The sequence below is a fragment of the Monopterus albus genome, unplaced genomic scaffold (genome assembly GCF_001952655.1).
Source record: "Monopterus albus unplaced genomic scaffold, M_albus_1.0 scaffold657.1, whole genome shotgun sequence".
Classification (NCBI taxonomy): Eukaryota; Metazoa; Chordata; class Actinopteri; order Synbranchiformes; family Synbranchidae; genus Monopterus; species Monopterus albus.
The window spans coordinates 20,465-36,881 of NW_018128537.1; the positions used below are offsets into that span (position 1 = coordinate 20,465).

The 16,417-nt window shown below is 42.6% G+C and overlaps 2 protein-coding genes across 5 annotated transcripts in view; both read right to left on the bottom strand.

The window, feature by feature from the left end:
- The window catches only part of LOC109953396 (serine/threonine-protein kinase 38), a 10,676-nt gene extending 9,672 nt beyond the window's left edge, over window positions 1-1,004 (bottom strand). For both annotated transcript variants that reach the window (XM_020588877.1, XM_020588876.1), the window contains exon 1: window positions 933-1,004. The gene's annotated coding sequence lies outside the window, so the exon portion shown is untranslated. The remainder of the gene's footprint in view (window positions 1-932) is intronic.
- Window positions 1,005-3,084: 2,080 nt separating this feature from the next.
- Window positions 3,085-16,417, bottom strand: part of dennd2da (DENN/MADD domain containing 2Da) — a 19,866-nt gene continuing 6,533 nt past the window's right edge. For all 3 annotated transcript variants that reach the window (XM_020588879.1, XM_020588880.1, XM_020588881.1), the window contains 12 exons: window positions 13,352-13,447; window positions 12,341-12,516; window positions 11,479-11,591; window positions 11,320-11,389; window positions 11,153-11,230; window positions 7,435-7,575; window positions 6,261-6,409; window positions 5,424-5,595; window positions 4,335-4,385; window positions 4,136-4,217; window positions 3,811-4,056; window positions 3,085-3,373 (listed from right to left, as the gene is read on the bottom strand). In XM_020588879.1, coding sequence (XP_020444535.1) covers window positions 3,306-3,373; window positions 3,811-4,056; window positions 4,136-4,217; window positions 4,335-4,385; window positions 5,424-5,595; window positions 6,261-6,409; window positions 7,435-7,575; window positions 11,153-11,230; window positions 11,320-11,389; window positions 11,479-11,591; window positions 12,341-12,516; window positions 13,352-13,447 — 1,442 coding nt within the window. In that variant the 3' untranslated portion in view covers window positions 3,085-3,305. The remainder of the gene's footprint in view (window positions 3,374-3,810; window positions 4,057-4,135; window positions 4,218-4,334; window positions 4,386-5,423; window positions 5,596-6,260; window positions 6,410-7,434; window positions 7,576-11,152; window positions 11,231-11,319; window positions 11,390-11,478; window positions 11,592-12,340; window positions 12,517-13,351; window positions 13,448-16,417) is intronic.

The window sequence follows — 16,417 nt, forward strand, 5'->3', positions numbered from 1 at the left end:
CCTTGACTGACCCCAAAAACTAAGTTAGTGAAAGAGTCATCTACGTTTGTGGTTTTCTTAGAAACACGGTCACATTTACGTGATATTCGGATATAAGCGAATACATAGAATCACCAACAACATTGGTAATTCAATGTCAGTCATTTAAACTTTACTTTTGTACAGAACTGCCACGTTCATTTTGGTGTTCTCCTGAAAATCATCAAGGTATACAGTGCGTGTGACTATTCATAAAACTTCAATTATGAAGTTTAGCTAGTCTGATTAGCTCTTGTCAAAAACCGACCCAGCCAATGTCAACAACACGTAGCCTTACAAGTTGCTCGCTTCGGTTACAAGATTGTCATTAGTGTTATAAACTAATGTTACCCCAACTATAAATTGTTATAGACACTGAGTAGCTTAAACTAACGACGAGTGTGCTTTAACGTCATGTTAATTCAGTTTATAAGGTAAGTTTACACATTTTCTGCTGGCTCGTAGCCACTTAAAACAAATCCCTAAACCTGCTAACATTAGTTAGCTTGCTCGTTAGCTATCAAAGTTCCTGGAAGTGTCAAGTTTGCAAATAAAGTATTAATTACATCGGATACGCCTTTCAAAATACAACTGCAGCATTTTACATAAACGATCGTTTCATCCTGTTCATCACAACACATCTTATTGTGAAAGCGGTTACCGGAAACTCTTGTTTTCATTCTCACATACTTGACAACCTGAAGTTAACCCAAAGCGAAAAGCTAAAGAAAAGTTAGCTGGTCAGCGCTAGCTACTTATCTCCTAAAATAGCTGGAGTTGTTTGCTATAAAATAAAACGTTACGAGACACAGGACGTGCGCAATCCATTTAGTAGGATAATCAAATAAACAAAACCTTTAACAAATTGTCTTCTAGTCCTTTAAGTTTGTATTTTCATAGTTTTGTTCGCTTACCTTTGTCAAAGGTGCGGTGGCTGCTCTTCTTCCTCGCTTCCTCTGGTTTACTGTTGCGTCATCATCGTTTTGAAACGCGACACCTAGTGGCCAAACGTAGATTTATATATGGTGTCCAACCTACGTCCTCAATGTGTAAATAAACTGAAGCGTTAAACTATTTGTAATAACTGGTTATAAAGAGATGTCAATGATCTTTATTTGTTAATTCTAGTACTTATGTTCTCTTTCTTTCATTCTTATCTTTAGGAGTAATTTGCAATGTGCTATAAAGGTGGTCAAACTAAATCTTTAAATCAAACATCACTACAAAAACAGATATAAAATTCCGTTTAAAGAGAAGGCAGAGGTTTCTGTGTGCTCAGGTGAGAATTGACACTCTACCACTAATCTGCTGCCTGGCTGAGACAGATTGATACAAAGATATTTCTGAAAATCAGAAATTATAAAATTCTATAGCCAAATATTTTTCACGTGTGAGCTGACAATCCAGCTTTTTGGAATAACCTTGAAACCTAAACCTGTCCTAAATGAAACAATCTCATCTAGGCTTTTAATAAGGACAATACTGCAAAGAATGCTGTATTTTTCTTGTAAACAAATCAAAAGACCATTCCATTAAATTTATTACCCCGAATTGTTTGTAGTTTCAGTAGTTAGCTACACAAAAAAACAGCAAAAAAGTAAATAACAGCTTGAATCACTATGTAGTTCAACTACCAGCAAGTTGCTAGTTACATGTAGTTCACTACTCCTCAACACTAGTGTGAGACAATTCTAATAGCGAAGTAAATCTTTTGTAATGTTCTTCTTTTGTGTTTGTGGTACTGAGGTTTATCATGTGGCCATTTTGGCTGTGGTCTTATAAGGCCATATGGGCAGGTCACCACTGGTACAAGACTGCACTTATATAAACAAACAAAAAAAGCAAGCAGGTGAATAAAATTTTACAGAATAAATCAAATCAAATCAAAAAATATGGAAAAATACAGCATGCTAAAAGTTGAAACAATCAGTAGTTGCAAACAGGAAACCAGAGGGAGAAGATTCCCACGCCATATTCAAGTTAACCCACTCAAAGTGTATAGTTTTTCATAGTACCTTGCTTTTAACAAAATTGGTGGCCTAAATTTTTTTTATTATATTGTAATATTCTGCCAGTACCTGTTAAGCTGCCACAGTTTCACCAGCAAGTGCTTTTAGCCTGAAAGATGTTCACAGTTCTTCCCCATATAAAGCTTTACTCTGGAACAGTGCTGATTTTACAGCTTAGAAATTGCTTCTCCCTCATAAATTGCAAAGAGCTGAGGCTCTTGACGTACACATGGATTTACAGCATAAACAAATATGAATCCCTATTCTACAGAATTAAACAGCAGAATTTACTGGCAGAAAATGTAGTAGTAAGACCGTATGTGTAACTATTCACAACCAAACCAAAGAAGGACTGCATCAGACAAGGAATATAACATTTCTCTTATGAGAATACTATGTAATTAGTCATATAATATAACAAATCATATTATAAGTGCAGTATCAATCACCAATAATGTTATCAGGACAATGTTTGTGCTATAGTATAGAGTAATGACTCTTCAGCAGAAAGCGGTTCATCACAGCCTAAAACTATCCATCATATGTACAGGTTCAGCATTTGATTCTAATGCTTCAATCAAAATTGTTCTACCAACACTTAATCATATCAGTCTGAATTTTAAAATGTATGGGGCCAATATCGTTGATATATCATTTGTAAAGATAATTTGTAAAAAAAAAAAAAAAAAAGCCAATTACTGGGAAATTGCTTGAGAAAAGTTGTTAAAGTGTTTGTTGTTCTGCATTAACTACTGAAGTTGTGTTCTTACTGTGTCTTTATTTATAATTTTGTAGATTTTAAGGGTTTTAGCAATGTGTTATGAGTGTATATGGTGCATATTTCATGAACTATGTTCAGGATTTATCCAATTTTCTGATCATGGAAAAGAAAGAGATTTTAGTTGTCAGTCATAAATATGAAAAAGATGGAGTGAAAACAGAAACAACAGACAGATTAACACAGGTATACAGATGGACAGAAACCTGCCAACAAACAAAAGCCTAGCAGCTACTGGTGCCTGGCTCCTAAAAACAGAGACTGGAGGTACATGGGCTTAAAAAACTAGTCTTTATTTGAAATGATTTTCCTGCTCATTAGCGACACACTGTGGCCACGGGCTGAGGGCCAAGGAACTGACAACGCATCATGCCAGCGCTTCACAGAGTAGCAGCAACACAGCCATACAGTAATTCACACACCGGGACATCTGAAAACACCCTGACACAGCACTTAAAATAAACAGATATACTTCTTTATATACACCTGGGTGCTAACAGCTAGTGTTTCTTTGTCTTGTCCCGTTTCTTCTTTTCTTGGTATTCGAGAATCTTTTTGTGAAATATTCCTGCAGGACAAAGAAGCATGAATCAGTGCACTGTAGAAACATGACGTTGTTACAACACTCAGTAACTCATGATAGTGATTGTGACAACCAGACAATTTCAGTTGAGCAGATGTGAAAGTGAAACTTACTGACAGGTTAGTTAAGAAATGGCACTCATGGTTTCACTAAAAATTAACTTTTGGTGATGAATGCAGTAAAGCGAGCAGCTCAGAGGGGAGATACCCTCTGTCCTCCAGCTTCCGAGTTTTCTTACACCACAACCCTGAGATCAAATGGTCATAACTATGACTCTGTCATAATTATCCTTAGCCATAATGGTGAGAACACGTCAGATTTTTTTTTTTCGGTGGTGGAGTCAACAGGCTGCTGAATTTGCCACAGGAAGAAACAGACGCATGATGTCATCACACACAAACCTTCATGCGTTCAGTCCTCACCTTGATGAGGTCCAGACTGATTCTGCTCCACCTCCTGGATAAACAGGTCAAACATCTGTGTCTGGATGAACTTCTTGACGAAGTGTCGCGTGGTCTTGGACTCGATGGCCTTGTAGAAACTTCTCTTTTCGAACACGCCCTGTTGTCCAGCACGACCGTACTTCACATACGGCTCATAATGGCCGACTGTTTTCACAAAGAACTGCAGGAAGGCTTCCGACACCACTCGGTTCAGCTCCTCCACCGCTAAAAGAAAAGGCAGACTTAGTGATTCATGTGTTCCTGCACCGACATGTGTGTTTGGTTTTGGTTGCAGTTTACTCACTTGATGCTGTTTGCCTCTTACTTAGCTCCTCTAGTATTTCAGCTTGGAGCTTCGGAGGCAGGATAGAGCTCTCATCACCAATCTGGAGAAGGTAGAGTTTACAGTTTTATTTTGACATAATAGTTTCAGGGAATTTTAAAATTATAATAAATAATCAAAATGTTATTTACTCTGATATTTTAGGTGATAAAACACTTACGGAAACAATGAAGGTCTGCTTTTTGTCCTCAGACAAGTCGACCACCAGCAGCTGTGTAACAGAAAGAAACGGACAGAAAAGAAGGTCACTGCACCAGGAGTTCAGTAGTAATGTCACTGAAATATGCAAACCCTGCCTTTGTGGAAATTAAGAAACATTATTGTTGTTGCTGTTTAGTAATTCGTGTTTTTGTGACTTTTCCCCAAAATGTAACACTCGATATGCTTAATGCATCACAATACGGTAGAAGAACAGGTAAGAACAACTAAAACTAAACGTATCTGGACACCTACAACATACAGTTCGAGTACAACAAACACAAATATAATTTAAAAAAAAGAAGCAGGCACAGAGTATAAATAAAATAATATCCCAGTCTAACAGGTATGGGATACCGTTATTAAATAAGGTAGGAATCTATTCAGTTACACTTCCTTCTTTATACTTTAAACAGTTAGACCAGACTTTATAAAACCTGCCTTGGTCGTTACTAGTAATTAGAGAATCAAAGGAGCCAGTGTGTCGGTAATTATCACGAGCCCAGATGATGACTTAAGTAATCAGATTACAGCAGAAATCAGATAACGCATTTATATGCATGGCAGTAATCAGGTCACTCCAAAGCCCGGGTATCTGACCCCCACCCCCGACTAGTCTACGCAAAGTGGAAAGACGTTGCCACTGCATCCTCCCATTAACAAAGATGGGACCTGGTCGATTGAGGTCATATTTTAGTCTCTTTAGGATGTTTCTGGGACTTGGGCAAAAGAACAATCCCACATCAAATGAAGAACCTGCTTGGATTCGACACCTCCGACAGGAACAGTCATCAGTGAGACCCAGTTTTTGTAGCTTAACCGCTGTACAACCGTACCTGTGTGTAATTCTGTAGTGTGTAAATCTGCCGGCTGTATCTGTGACTGACCACCCAGCATCAGCCACTGCCTCGCCACCTGTCCTCGTCTATATTTACCTGAAGGTCTCTTTCCAGGATTGTTCTCAGCTGTTCACATTTACCACAGTGTATTTGCAACCAGTTTGTTATTTTCCTTTTACAGGGGTTTTGTTGCGTCTCCCGTGTTAACTTACATCACTCTGGTCGGTGACCTGGTCCAGCAGGTGTTTCTGGACTCCCAGCAGGTAGGGGGTGGGCGCCATCACTACGTCGATCAGGATCTCTGGAACAATGGAGATGAGGGTGTGCTGCCAAGTGAAGGGGTAAAGGAGGGCTGCTACCGCATGAATGACTTGGGACAACGTGCTGTAGCGAGACAAGAGAACCGACATCAGGACTGACAAAACTGTCCATGGACAAGTTCTCAGTAGCCAGATCACCTTTTGAAAACTGATGGGGGTTGGTTCACTATACTATAACAGTTCACATGGTAAATTCAATCTAATGTACATTTCCACAGCACCAATTCCATCAGTAGAACAGACTGAGGTCACAGTCGCCACTCATGCTGTTCTTACTCAGTGATTAATTCCAATTGCTTCTATTTTGCTCATTTTTAAGTTAAATTACTGCAATTTGAAGTGAAGACTTCCTGAGGGGGCTTTCACATTAAAATCCTCCTAGGGAGAGAAAGATATTGTGCTTTTATATGCAGGATGGTTGGTTCTTCCTGCTGTTTAGGTTGAGACAGTGTGGGTATGCTGTTAGCGGTTGTGGAGACAGATAAACATGTCAGAACTTTAAGCGTACACTGGCTTCAGAAAGCACACAGACCCCTTCAGTTTTTGTTAAATGTGTTTCATTCTAACTGGACAAAACTGCTTGTCAGTCTTTAAAAGATTCACATGTTCACTTTGAGTTATTGAGCGCAGATTGATTCTTTTATGAGAAGCAGCTGCGTTCAGCTTAAGTCACGCCATCATAATGTTTCACTCTTTTTCTGTGTGATCGTACAGGTGAGCATTTAATACCCCAGTTCATCAGCAATAAAAACGATGCGTCTCTCCAGGACGGCGACAGCAAACACCAGCAGCACCTCCTTGTCTGTCAGGCAGCTGAAGAGCTTAGCGAAGTTGACGTGTTCCAGCCAGGAATCCAACGGCCGGGTCAGCCTGATGATCTAGTGGAGAGTCACATCCATCATGGTGGGTTTAACCAAAAACAGCCCAAACTGACTACAAACAACACAGTGGTGTCCATTTTTCTCTATTTGCAGTCATTTATTGTCTATGTGTAATTGTTTTGTGCACCTTTGTAGGTTTTCTGCGACTCTTTATGATTGTTTTGCTTCTATTTGTAGTTGATTTGAGTCGTTCTGTTCATTTTGCATCTCTTTGCATCTATTTGTGGTTGTTTTGTGTCTTTTAGAAGTCACTGACTTTCCAATAAGAAATGTTACTGTCTCAGGGGCTTTAGTGATTTTCATTACTCTTACTGCCATCATGAGCAAGGGTCAGAGGACCATCTTTCACCCTGTGGCCTCGTCATACTCACTGTAGCACCAACAATGGCCAGAATCTGTGAATACTTGAGACGACTGTGAAACGCGGTTTGAGTTCAGAAGGGAGAAGTGTTGGTTTTCTGCTCTGAGCTAAAGGTTGGGTAAGGCAGGTTCAGACACGGCTCCACACAACCACACCCACCTGGAGGCGCTCGTATGGGTTACACTCCGCTCTGTGTGAGAGCATTTTTCATTCTTCCTGCCTGTTTCACAACCTTTCAGAAAACTGGCCCATTCTTCATGTTTATCACATTTGAAGAGCTGGGAACTTTTTTCATTTGCAGTTCTTTGAAACAAGGACGTCCTGCAGATAAAACTGTCAGACTATCGGCTGAATGTTTTCCTCTTGTGTCACTGAATGTAGTCATACTTCCTTAATGCAGTTTTGCTGAAGTCCTAGTGTGCTACTCAGTGATGGGACTCACATTTGTCTGAAACACATTTATCCTGCTCGATTTCAAAAAGCCAAACGTTTCAGATCCTTTTAAAGCTTAAATTTAAAGAAAAACTTTGGTTTATTACAATTTGGGCTGTACTGCATAGATTACTATAACACTAAAAAAGAAAAGCGCACAGACTCCTGACATGTGCATCATCAGCCGTGATGTGAACAGTGATGAACACAAGCAGGGTTCTGGTCTAACCTCAGTGCCCGACTCAGGAATGAAGCTCTTAATCTCCACCGTGTTTCCGGGAGCTGGGAATGGAGCCTCGCGCAGCTTCTGCATGAATGGGTAGATCATGGCCATGGACTTCTGCCGCCGCTTCTCCACCTCGTCAAATATCTGCACACACACACATGCACACATCCTTGTTTCTGTCACTTACTGGGTCCCCACATAGACTTGCATTCATTTCCAGGAGAGTTACCCTAACCTTAGCCAAAGCCGACTACACTCCACCGTTTTCCTAAAATCTGGCCAACTATATTGTGGGGACCGGAGGCTGGTCCCCACAAGTGACTCCTGGTGCCCGCAAAGATATTAACTCATGGATTTTGGGCCGCACAACTCATTATTTTTACATTTCAAGCCTTTTAAAAACAACAGTAGAATGACTTCCTTGAAAAACTCAGTTTTAACAAATACAGGTAACCAGTTTCTCAAGTTTCTTTGTAATTCCACCATACAATGTTCTTAAATAACAGCCAGTAAGACCATGGAAAAAACACTGAGGGGGTGGAATTACCAGTATTAAGCAAATTCCTCACCACTGTTTCCATTTGGAGAGCAACACAGTCATGTCAGTCTCTAAACAGTCACACTCACTTTATCAGCTGCTGGTAGGCTTTAGAGAAATGTCACAGAATTACAGTTATCCAAGTGACCGCGAACAGACGAGGTTCGACTTTAGCTTATGTTTTTAAGGTGATAAAAAGACAGTAGCAGGTGCTTTGGCTCACAAGGCATCGGCGACTCCCTAATGTAATGAGGTGCGATGTTAAAAATAAAAATAACATTTTAAAACCAACCAGTTAATCAGCAGCCAACGTAATGAGGCGAGGACAGAGGCAGTATGGTCTCTCTCAGTATTACAACATGTTAGTTTTTAATTGTAGAATGTGAACTGCATCCAGTTCCTGAAAACCCCCAAATGCCCAGTAAGTGCACAGCTTCCTCTTTATTGGCCTGTCTCAGAGAACCTAGTCATTTATTAACAGCTACATTTGGGTCCTGTTGACCTTTGGCCCGCACTTACACCAAGTGACGCACGCCAGTAAACAAACTGAACTCCCCGACACGTGCGTCTCCCAGGTAATAATTAACAGGCGAGACGCCCTTGATACACTTACTGTATTAACATTAAGTCACCACTGACCTTCCCTGACAGCTTGGTAACATACAGTACTTTGTTAAAGGTTTGGGTATGTTCATCCACCACACAACACCATCAGGGTGGCGCCCTCAACTCCAGCTGGACTTGTAACCAACTATGTTTAGAAACCAGGAGACCTGCAGCAAATGGGCTGACCCCACAGAGCGCTGATCTCAAAATCAGGAAGTCAGTCTGGGATCACGTGAGGACACAGAAAACACCGAGTCAGCCTCAGTTCACAGCAGAACTGTGGCAGGTTGTCAGAGATCAGAAGGTGTTGCAGGGTTTGCCTTCCTATCTCCAGGTCTTTCATGAGATGTGTCAAGTGTATATGGCCAAAAACAGCATGTCCCAAAGCCCAAATACTGACAAAACAACCAAGAAAGTACAAAAAATGTACAAAAAAGTACATTTGTTATATGTGCACAAGTGCCAAAGTGAAAAGAAATGAATAGAAATCTGAATGTTTCAGTCAAAAGACCATCGTCAGCACAGCTTATAGACCCAAATAGAAACTCAACCCATCAGTAAGGACCAATCACTCTTTGCTCCATATATGACACAGGTTGTCAGACGTCATCATCAACGTATCCTCATCTTTAGTGCCTATAAGCACTGGCTGTCATCATCAACGTATCTTCATCTTTAGTGCCTATAAGCACTGGCTCAGCACAGCATATCTAGCCCGTTTGCATACTCAGTAACATTAGCCCCACGTTTGGGAGGCAGAGAGACGTTAATCAGTGAACCTGAAACACTTGATCTAAACTAAAGAGTCTAAAGAGTCAGTGCATCACAATGTCTGAGCCAAACAAGCTGAACAGATGGTGGAGTCCACAGTCATGGTCACAGTTCGTTTCAGGCGTAATGGCGTTCAGTCTTCATGACCTATTTACATTCCCCGAAGATGTGGCCAGAAAAACATTAACCTTTGGAATGACTTGTGTTTATTTAACCTTTCAAAGCCCCTCCCATTGGGGAGGGGCTTTTTATTAAATGGACATATAAATTATGCAACAATTTACAAAGCCATGGCACCCAAGGACAAATGGTAACCTGCATGTTTGGGCCAGATGTTGCTGAGCTGGTGCAGACTGCATGTAAGATGTCATGCACCAAATAACATCATGTTCTGATTGTGTTATACACTGTCATTACTATTTCACAATTCATTGGAAAAACCCACTTTTCTGAGCTGCACAAAATGTAGAAAACAGATCCACCACGTGTCGTATCATTTTGACTCTCAGTCTGTAGAGTTCAGCTCCCTGCAAGTCCTTTTCTGTATTACAGTAATGTGTTTCACCGCCTGGCCCAAATAGTTTCTAATTGCTGTTTAAACTTGCCTAGTGAATGATCCAAGTCGTCAGCACAAGCTGAGCTCAGTGTAACAACACAAGCTGCCAGACAAAGGCTCGAGACAGGAGCAGGAAAGTGTCTTTTCACTTGTGCACAACAAAGATGTCCAGGCAAACCAATAAAACCATAGTGATCCTACGTCAAACACACTGCACAACCTGCCAGGGTTTCTTTTGTCATAATGCATGGAAAGAAAAATATCACCATCACTGCTACAGCCTGGAGACTCTTTACTGATCAGTTGTGCAAAAACCAACTACAGTGTCCTGTTCACCCGGGGAGGGTGTGGACATCTGTCCACTCTCCAGCACCTGTCTACGCTGGGACCCAACTCGTGCTCTAGATATCTCCCTATAAATAGCTTTTTGTGTTGTGTTGTCAGTGGCTTGAATTAAAAAAATGTTTACAAGAGACACATTGCACCAAATTACTGGGCTTCTACCCACAGTTTGGCAAGTCTCCATTATCCTGCTGTAAGTCTAAGTAGCTGAATCTGCCAAGTACGTACCGACAAACTGTTTGACAGGTAATAATAAAGGAAGACACTGACAGATGTATTCTCCTCTGCCTCAGGTCAGAGGAAATGAACCAGCCAACAGCTGAGTGAACCACATTAAGAAATAAAGTGACAAACACCGATTCCCTTTTCTGGCATGGGATACGTAACACTGCTGCTTCCTCAGTCTGTTAAAGCAACGGCGTTCTGTTCAGACATAGGTCACTTTCATGTTTCAACGCTCATCACAGCTTCGTTCAGACACGCCCACAACAGTGACAGAGACTGAGCCACGGTACCTGCACAGTATTTACCACATGCACGAGGCTGGACAGTACATCAACTGATGTACGAGGTACGAGGTGGACGAACACGAGTGTGGTCCAGGAGACATTTTTCCTCAGGGGGATCCTCCAGAATAATCATGGAGCAACTCACAAAGACGCACAAGAAACATGCAGACAGCTGGACTGCTGTGACTGGTAGGCCCACTCTGCACAACAATGTCCTACGTCAGTACGTCGCACTCTTGTTCATCTGTTGGTCAGTGTGACCACATGCACTTCAGACTGGTACCGCGTTGAAAGTGACTGTAAAAGTTACGAGGTCCAACCTAATAAGATTGCCATGGTGACTTTTACAGACAAGTGATCAGGAGTAATGGGAAGGATCACATGCTCTGTTGAACTCACCTTGGAGAAGAGGCCGAAACAAGCCAGGCTGCTGATGATGCAGTAGGCCTCAGGCGGACGGGCTCCTTTACCGCCAGGCTGCAGATCGGAGGGTGAGAACAGAGGATATTTAGTGAACATCAGAAATAGAGACACGCAGTGGAGACGGGTTCAGTCCACACACTGACCAGTAACCTCCGGCAGTATCCATTTCTTCTGCTGCCATCGATCTCAGTCAGAACAAAAGAGAAGGTCTCACTGCAAACAGAAGAGGAAGTGATGAACACTGATGCACAGCGAACCATGAACGTGTGAGCAATTTAAGAGAAGGCAAGCAGCAGTTGTACCTGTGGTATTCAGTTAGAGGAGCCCAGCTGATGCCCTCTGGAAAACAAAACAAGGTGATGGCCTTCAGCGTCTTCTCCTCCTCCTCCTTCTGAAATTTCGCCATCCCATCTCTCTGAAAGTGGACAGATTTTGTTTTCCTATGTCCATGCAAACTCTCAGTCATCCAGGTCTTAGTATGAAATCATCTGGGGGTCGCTCTATTCCACCACCAGAGGCAGTAAAACTGGCTCAACCGCCTCAGCGTCTGCGTAACAGGGGAGAGGCAGCTTGTGGCGTGTGACATTCTGCTGAAGTGTTGTTTCTGCACCATGCCCCGGGGGGATTTACTTTTTAACTTTGCTCACAAGAGATTAAATCTGGGACCATAATCATTAACATGTACAGTGTGCACAGCAACGTGGGGCCTGAATCGTGTTGTGAATGTGCAGGATGAGCAGAAGCACAACGCTGCTCTGGTCATCTGACAAGCAGCGTTTCCAGTATGCTTTGTATTTATGACGTGTGTGTTGGATACATGGTTATAGGTCACATTCGATGTCACGTTAAATGACACAGCTAGTACTGGGATGCAGAGAGGTGGTGCTATGCTGCCTTCATTTAGTTCAGTGTAAACAGCCAAAGCTTAACACCAGTAAAGTGTAAGCTCTAAGAGAAGCTACAGATTCTCTGAACAGACAAGTGTTTATTTCTATTTATAAATGAGCCTCGCTGATCCCCAAGTCACAGAACAATGTGCTCCCGCTTTTTGACCAACTGTCGCTAATTTGCTTATCATTCTCGTCAGCCTACTGTCCTCCACATCCGGTACATGTGTCCACAGCTGATGTTGATCCAGATCTTGCAACAAACCATCAAACTGACCTTGGGAAACTGGTAGGTGATCTGAGGTTCATAGCCGCTGCCATCCTTGGTCTTATTGAGGCTGACCACCACCAGATACTCAAAGAAGTACTGGCCACTGACGTAGCGGTGCTGCCTGGATGAGGTGTCTGCCACCTCCGGGCACGGTGGATCTGTGGGGTCAGCTTCTTGGACTCCTGCACACAAATGCAGAAATACGTTGCACTTTAGCACGCAGGGTTACCACTGTAATCCAGGTGGAAAGGATTTTTTTATTCCCTCCTTAGATCAGCACTTGGTCCCTGACCTGTAGTGGCTCATAACACAGTGGTGCCTTTCAAGGTGAACTCACTGTCAGGTCTGTGGCCTGAAATCAAAGACGGCACTGTGTGATTCAACAGTTCAGGTAACCAGTCACGTCTGTTTACTTAGCGGTCATTTAGTGTCATTAAGTACTGATGACGCATACAGGACTTGAAGGGTTGTCCTACTTTACAGGGGAAGAGTTCAACTACTCCTTGTAACTCCATTTTGAGGGTTAACTTACAAACAAGGGCTTGGGATAAAACACAGGAAATGGGATTGAGCCTTAAAGTACAGTAACTGGCTCCTTGATGTGTGTCAGCTCCAGCTGCTCACTGTTGATAAGCAGTCAAATCAGTGGGACAACTAAATTACTAACTATTTGTTGATTTCAAAACACCTGCAGGCACCTTAACCTTTTGCATCATGATGTATACATCTCTCCTTCTACGCCCGACTCTTCAACACACGGCTCAAACCTGCGCCTCTGCCCTAGATGTAGCAGAAAAAGAATAAACCAACACTTCCTGTGCTGTGACACCTGATAAACACAGAGGCATGTCATCCGAACTGAAAGGACCCAGCATGATTCAGGTCACAAGTAAATACAACAATTGCAAGAACAGCATTCCCCAGCCCCTCACCCCTACAACTGGAAAATATTAGCAGTTACACAACGTGATCTTTGACAGAAACTTGCTCCATTTTTCTGTGAAGTGAAACACTCACTGTCCCGTTTGCCTTTGCGAAAGGAGGACCACATGGCGCTGATCCTCTTGAGGGCCCCTTGTCGTCCACCTTCATCTTCACCTGATGGGATGGCACCTGTTGGAGAAACAAGACAGAAGTGATGTGCACATGCATATTTTCACAGGATTGTTTTTGGACACCCAACAGAGAGTCTCAGTGAGGTGCTGGGCCACCACGTGCCACCAGAATTGCAGAGGCTCTTCCCTCTAAGGTGTCGAGTGGTCCCAGACCGTGCAGCAGAACAGAGCCACTGGATTCCACCAGTGTAGGGGTCGAGCATTCAGGCCAGTACCGTTCTCTTGGTGCAAGCTACAGACACGTGCACCTGCTGACTTGTCGAGAACATGGCGAAGGATGCCTCATCTGAACATCTCACTTTCTTCTACATCTGTTGCACCACTGAACTCTCAAATGTGCATTCGTTTTCATAACGAGGCGTCTATTCACTGAAACCCTGCTATATCCCTCTGCACGGAATCGTCTGTGGTGACGCTCTCAGACACCTGAGGAAGAGCTGCTCTTCTGCGCTTCCTCACACACTGCACCAGTGCACAAGCATCACAGTCTGGATTCTGAATTGTAAGTTTGTAATATCTGAATCCAATGGGCTAAAATCAAACATGCTAAACGTCACAGGTGCTTTGTTTTAGCCCTGTCGACTGGCTGTGACACTGAACGAGTCTGAGGTGAACTCTGAAACCAATGGGCTAAAATAAAACATGCTAAATGTCACAGGTGCTGTGTTTCAGCCCAGTCGACTGACTGTGACACTGAACGAGTCTGAGGTGAAGCTGAGCCTGAACAGCAGCTTGATTTCCTGAAGTATCCTGCTCTCTGAAAGGTACATAAATACAGTCACTTTGTGTTGTAGGTTTAATTATAAATGGATCAAATTTCCAATCGGTGTACATTGAATTCAGTTTGCCACAGGCGGAATTGAGTTCTCGACACCTGACCACAGCAAAGCATCCACTTCTGTGAATCACTGATTTCAGTTTGTAATCTCATTTTGCAAAAAAGTCTAACATGTTTTCACCTTATTGTGAGTAACTGAGTGCAGATTGACTACAAAAGTGGAGATTTCATCCATTTAAAAGTAAATACACAACAGAGTAAAGTCCTTAAAAAGCGAAGGGGTCTGAGGACTTTCTAAAGCCAGTACCAGAGACACGCGTCCACTCGAGCACCAACCAAGGTTTGCTGCAGCTGAACGGCGACAGGCGACGACTCTCCAGGTGTGAGCCAACGTTTCCTGCAGACTGCGGCTGCTCCACTACAGACTGGTGCAGATTCTGACCATGTTTGTACTGAGTTTTAATTTAAGATACATGAGTTCAATCTTAGGTCTTTGGACTGATGATTACATTGTTTGAGAGCGGCCGTCGTTACCATCTCCCTGTTGCCTAACAACAAAGATTTACAACACGGCTTCTGTATTAATCTTGTGTATATACTGCAGAAGCAAGTCTGCTGAATCATTTGTTTACTTCAGACTCCAGGGAAGAAGTTTCATTCTTGTGCTGCATTCAAGTCATGTGGGACAAAACAGCTTTCCACAGGAAAATTATAATCATCTCATCTTTAAGGTGGAAAATTAACAGCAGCGGGGAAAAATTTACAATTCATGTCCGACTTCACCGTGCAGCTGTTTTAAACAAATATTCTTCACCCTAACGTTGAGACAGTCAACCTCACTTGGGAACTCAACCGTCTCATGTTAAGTTTTAAGAAGTCGATTCAACAGCAGCACCAACTGTGGCCTCCGCAGTGATCACCCAGCTGAATCACCAGCCCTGTGAAACACAAACACTGACACTAACATGAAGCAGAATTTACTGCAGGACTGTTGGATTAGACTGACTTAGTTTTAGCCTTACGAACCTCTTGGCCAGGAGCTGTCACTTCCTGGAGTCAGGCCAAGTTGCCAGGAAACCTCACGGTGACAGTAAGACTTCAGGAAGTGAGTGAACTCTGTCTTTTCATCTGAATCTTAGCAAGAAAACAAATCCTGTTGCCTAACAACTGCCAGTTCTCACAGCAGAGAACTGCTTTATTAAGTCTTACTGTTGGAAATCACTTAATCTGACATGAGATTTTATGGGGGTGCATATTCAAACTCCAAATTATTCAGAACTGTAATGCTCGCTCTATATTACGTGTAAAATAACTAAGTAATTTCATGTGTACATAAGAGAAAATTAGAAATATAAGAAAATAAAAAAACCCTCAATATCAGTTGTAGATTCCACTTAAGACAAAATGTCTGTGCAGGTGCTTCATGCATGAAGCCCAGTGTTTGCTAAAAGAAATCTGGCTGGTGAAGATTTCAAAGATCATTTTTCAGTGCTGAGGAGCACACACATCTGCATCTACATCTCCAACCTGGGCGCACACAACCTGGAACACTGCAAACAAACAAGAGCCCATTTATGATTGTCTCAGCATGAGACGCTGCACTTCAGCCAGTTTACTATAAAAGGGCCCTGCACAGAGCAGCCCAGTGACGACTAATATGGGTCGAGCCTGTGTCCTCAGTGGATCCTGCTTCTGTTGTAAAGCCAGTGCCGCACACATGAACAGACGCTCTAATCCCACGTGAATCACTGTTAGACAACAGAGTAAAGTCAAAACTGGAAGCACTTCACTACGCACTGCATTCTTGTTGCCTTGTGGTTGTCACATCGTTTGTTTTGCTGTCACACATTTATCACCACTTGCGGTGTCAAGTTAAGAAGCTGAGCGAGTGTGCACATAGCACAGCGAGTGAATGCAGCTGAGTGGATCTTGAAGCACCAACAGCTGGAGCAGATAAAAACAATCCCACTGGTTTCACTTTGACTGGCTCACCTCCCTGCTCCTGATAACCTTTACCAAAACCTCACACCTCCGCCAACAAGAAGAGGAGTTTGCACTAAGTCAGTAACAGTGTCAGTGCTTCCCCATACACTCAGTGCCTTGGAGTTGCATAACTTTGCAGTCTTTGCAGTTTGCTGCAGGAACACACAAAAACCACAGAGGAAAACTTTCAGTTATACACTTGTCACA